This window comes from Egretta garzetta, unplaced genomic scaffold (genome assembly GCF_000687185.1).
Source record: "Egretta garzetta isolate BGI_Z169 unplaced genomic scaffold, ASM68718v1 scaffold8, whole genome shotgun sequence".
Classification (NCBI taxonomy): Eukaryota; Metazoa; Chordata; class Aves; order Pelecaniformes; family Ardeidae; genus Egretta; species Egretta garzetta.
In genome coordinates, this window is record NW_009260407.1 from 3,243,398 (window position 1) to 3,248,573 (window position 5,176).

Here is a 5,176-nt window from a genome sequence, read left to right on the forward strand (position 1 = left end):
ACATATCAGAAGCAAATGTTTCTAGTCACACAACGCCACATTCTAACCACAGACAGAAAGCTGGAGTCTGCTGGAAACACCATTATGGCTCAGCCCTGTTACTGTGCTCTTCTATATGTCCAGTTACGGAGGCTGTTGGCAAGAGGATGCAGACCCAGACTAACTCCTGGCCCTAATTCAGTGCAGCTACATATATTATGTTAGGACTGCAAGAAGTTTTCTTATGATAAAATAACCAACCTGTTTCCTGAACACTAGAAAGGAAGACAAAGATTGCAACACTCATTTTGCACATAATGACTTGCTTGTAAATCCACACGGAGGCACAGACCTCCTAGAGAACACTTGGTGCCTCTACCTCAAGAAGATCCTAGAAAAATTACAAAGCCTTAGGAATATGAGCCAATACATCCTGTGGTTAACAATCCACTATCACACCAATATTAAACCAGTCATTTCTTTAGCTCAGGTGGTAAAGAAATGTGCTCAGATGCAACATATTCAAACTTTAATAGAAATCTATGTTGCAGTCATCCCAGAGATATCTGTCAGGTCAGGAATATAAAGTCCAGAAGCTTTCTGTATTGTAAAAAGTAGTCATCAATGTTCTTAAGGTACACCTCTGGAACATTAGCTTGTGATGGGTAAAGACAACCTGTCTTGAGGTCTCCAGCTTCTGAATGACTGTAATTTAACAGAAGGATTTTGTACAATAATGACTCAGGGAGAGGAGACCTCATCATTGCTGCCAAACACCATTGCTTGCTTTTTCTATTTGACTGAAGGCCACATTTCCTGTTCTGCATGAGGAACATGAGATCGACATGTGCTTAGCACCATCAAGCTGAGAGACAACTCAATCTAGCAGACAGGAACACAAAACTTGTCTCTGAAGGCTATTTCTAATTCACTTCTAAACACCATTAGAAGCTGGGTAGGTCAGTCCATTAGCCATGCCCCTCTTTCACTCAAAACCAGAGACCGAAGGTGATGCTAATACACATATTTTCTGTAAACAAGGTTAGTTCTGAATTTCAGAATGCCTCTCTCCAATGCTTAGCTGGTGCAGGAGTAAGAGGGGCAAAAGCTAAGGAGAGGATAATTTTGACCAGTATCTTTAGTGCTTAGACTGTTATAACCCATTTATAGCAACACAGTATCTTCAACTGAGAAATCATTTTTCCCTATTCCACCCCCAACCCTATTCAGTTGCCACCACTGTATCTCCAGAAATTGATAGTGGAATCCTATAGGAGACAGCCCTCTCCTCTCCTTCCCTTTACCTGTCCCACCAATTTAATACCAAATTCTGTAAACAAAAAGCAGAAGTGAGGGATGCATCCTCTCAGAAATAACCTGAAGCAGAAAGGATGACTTTTTACTCAGTGTATATGCATCTATGGGAAAGAAACCCCACCTGAAGTCTCACAGTACATGCCTCGTGCAAGGAGTAATTCATATATGTGTGTGATTATGGATGTAGCCATTACATTTATAAAATGGTATAATAATTGTTATATTAACAAAACCAAAATTACAGTAAAAGGCAGATAGGAACGATCTCATTTGCTCATTTTGTAGACACTAGCAGATGTTGACCAGGTGATGCAAGAGGTATTAGCACCACTGTCGGCTTATCCCCATCAAGAAACCTTCTCAAAATAACAAGTTTCCTTACCACATGTGCCGGACGGGCACTGATGTGTGTTTCATGGCCACTAGTGCCCCTCCCCAGTCCAGAAACCACACGTTGTATTCCTCTTCGAAGATCTGCAAACAAATCAGGTACTGCATGAGTGCTCTACTCCACTGGGAAGGGAAGACACCGGAGAAGAATAGAAAAAGGCTCCATGCTTTCCCTCATTCTGCAAAACATACCTGTCTCCAGGAATTTCCACCATCAGAAGAGATGAACACACCAACATCAGTGTAGGAAAGCTCAGAGCCAATATTGCCTGCAACACAAGCAAGCGTCAGACATTCTTGTATGGATGAATGCTGAACTGCATTTTTCCAGGCAACCAAAAGTACTTGGCCTGACCAGTGCTTCTTTGCTGTTCTTGATTTTATTCTCATCTAAAACCAACACCGTGGTCAGGTGGCAAGATTCATTTACAAGAGCTGTGCCATTTGAAAATTGACACTGGGGAGAAACAGTATAATCAGCTTATTTCCCCAACAGAGAGCATTGCCCATAATTGCAAGCCACTAAAGGCAGGCTTATTCTAGCCAAGGACTTTCATACTTGAAAAGCTGCATATGAAACCACACGCCCATTTGGTGCACACAGATCATCAGAATGGCAGCAGAATAGTGGCCACTGTCCCTGGTTACCAGATGTTTCATTCCATACACATTTTTCTCAGAATTTATAGTCTTTGTGCTCTGGCTGGTGAGCTGCATCTCTGTGATCTGCCAGTCTTTGTAAAAGGCAAGGCAATTACCTCTGACTCTACTACTTGTGTAAAGGAAAGCATCCAAAGGGAAGTTACGCATACAGTTGAATTTAGAGGTGAAACCCAGGCCCCACTGAAGCCTGGGGCTAGATTATGGGGCTAGAAAGTCTACTCAAGATTCTGTCAAAATGTTCAAACACATAAATGTTCTCAGAACCTGCAGTCAAATAAACAAAGCTTCTTCCTAGGTTTCCTAACCATTTCAAATTAATGAGCACTGTGATGCAATGAAACCTAAGTTCTATTTGAAGGAAATCTTGTTTGTTGAGGTATGAACCTCACCTGGGGGCAGAAACGGTTCAGGGAATTATGGTGGGTCAAATGATTTTGCAGCAGAGAGGTAGAGACCAGACTGACCAGCATTCTAGACAACGTTGATTGCTCTCATTGACCTAGCTGTCCCAAATTGTGAGTTTAAACTTATTGGTTACTTGGTACAGTTCTTAATTTTAATCTTGTAATTTCCATTATGATGGAAACTCTTCTGCTGACAGCCTTAGAGGGTGAAGGTCTCTGCCTTCACCATGTGTTAGGGAATGGATATGCCACACATTAAAGCAATGTAAAGAAAAGCTCAAACATCGACCACAACTGTATATAGAGAAAGCACAGCAGGACACCATTTGGAGACTCTACCTCAGAGCTTGAAACAGTGTTTTTTCTGAGGTACCTCATCTGAGAATGGCAGAGAGAACTTCAAATCTTACAAGTGATAAATCTTAATACAGAGTAAATAATGAGCTTGGATTAAATCCCCAGCCCTCTGGAACCTCTGAGCATCCACCAATAGTTGCAAGAAAGAGATGCCCAATATCTGAAAAACTTGCACGTGCTCTGAATAGACTTAGTCCCCACACTGCCCTGAAGTCAGCATCTTGCTTCTGCTTCCAGAATTAAAATTTCCACAAGCACCAGGCTCACTGAACAATGCAGGTCTGTTCTAAATTAATTTACTCTCACCTCCCCACTTCCCAAAGCACCCAGTGGCTCAGGTAAAAGCTGCCACGGCCACCCAGGAACTGTTTTTCTGATGGTCTTTCAACAGTACCTTCAATCAGTGCTAGGTGGGACTCTGGTGGTATGAACAACTGTCCATAGCTGCCATATTTTGGTCAAACCCATGACTCCTTTATTTAAAGCCCATGAATTCTTTATCCAGTGAGCCACTCTTATACTTTCCAAATGAGACTGTTCTTAAAGCAGGTGTAACTTCCATGGAAGAAGGGAGAACTAATATTTTTTCTTCAAAAATAGCAAAGGGAGAGTTGGCACTCTTACACATCTGTAGCATCAACAAGAGCATAATAAAAACACACTAATGAAAATGTTAATTGAATTTCTGACATTTAATGCTGGAAAATGAGGAATTAAAACCCAGATGTGGGTTGACACAGTCCTGTCACCATCACGGAATACAACTAGCCACATTGTTGTGACAACATAGTTTCAAAAAACAGAATTTCTGGCTCAGGGAAGCAAGACAATTCAAGAAAGGTTTTTCCATCAGTGTTCAGGATGTAGGAAATTCACACTGTCCACCTACCTAGTCTTCTTCCCTGACACCAGCAACAAGGACCAACTGCTTTACATGAAGGTACAAGAAAAACCTGCTGTGGGCAACCATGTAGAAGGACAGTTTATAGGGACATCCAGGCTCACGAGGATAAATCTACTGTGTCCGTCCGTCTGTTTTGCCCAATGACTTCTCATAAGTCCTCAAAACTTAGAAACTGACTTAAAGGCAGAAGTGTAAGTTTAGTATCATCATATTTTAAATATCAAAACTGGAAAACCAACTTCCCAAACTGGGGTTTCCAGACTGTGACAAGGAAAAGGTGAGATTCCGTTGCTACCACTTCTATCTTCCTGTTTTTCTGTGCAAACCTGCTCCATTATTTTCTTCATTCTCTCCATCTAGTTTTTCAGCTACATGGATTCAAACCCCACCAAACGTAACTAACCCCCAAACAAGTCAAGAGGATTTAGTAGCTGTACAATTAGATACTAAAATGTAATTCTTCCCTTTGCAAGAATCTAACCTCTGCTCTCACATCAAGAGTCCAAGTTTCCCATCATTGCTGGAAATGTATCACTGTAAATCAAAGGGTAGGACACAGGGAGTTTGAGCAGCCAATGCCTGTGAGAAGAAGTTGCAATGCTTATCCCAGAACACATTCGCCAACATGGTGAGACGTTCCTGTTATTAGTGGAAACAGATGTGTGTATATTCCCAACAGGTTAAGGTTTTTATTGTACTAAGCAGTAAGGCAGAAATTATATTCTGCCTTTTAAAGGTTAATTGTTAGACTGGGAAAGCATTCATTCCATGCACTGGCAGCTTGAAAAGAACCTCATTTACTAACAATTTAGATCAATGCCTAGAATCTCACTGTCCTGCTGCCCCTATTTACTTCCTAAAAGGTTAAAGAAAAAAGGATCTATAATCATAGCATCATGAGTAGGGCTTGCTCCAAAGCATCCACCTAGCAAGTGTGACCTGCCAGGACTGATGACTCCGCTTGGCTATGCATGGGAAGATCTGGAGGTTTAAACTAAATTATCTCGTCCCGTTTGGCCTGGATCAGTGAACTGGAAATCACACGGTGTTTCCCTTGTTGAGATATAAATGTCATAAAGGGAACCGGTCTCTCAGGTTCTGGCTTAGTCTGGCAGACACATGGAAGCACAGAAGGACATGAGAATGGAAATGGCTGGAAGAA

At 41.6% G+C, this 5,176-nt stretch overlaps 1 protein-coding gene across 1 annotated transcript in view; it reads right to left on the bottom strand.

The window, feature by feature from the left end:
• Positions 1–5,176, bottom strand: part of SORCS3 (sortilin related VPS10 domain containing receptor 3) — a 210,652-nt gene that overhangs the window by 59,266 nt on the left and 146,210 nt on the right. The window contains exons 12-13 of the mRNA XM_009643479.1: positions 1,879–1,955; positions 1,679–1,770 (exon numbers count right to left, since the gene is read on the bottom strand). Coding sequence (XP_009641774.1) covers positions 1,679–1,770; positions 1,879–1,955 — 169 coding nt within the window. The remainder of the gene's footprint in view (positions 1–1,678; positions 1,771–1,878; positions 1,956–5,176) is intronic.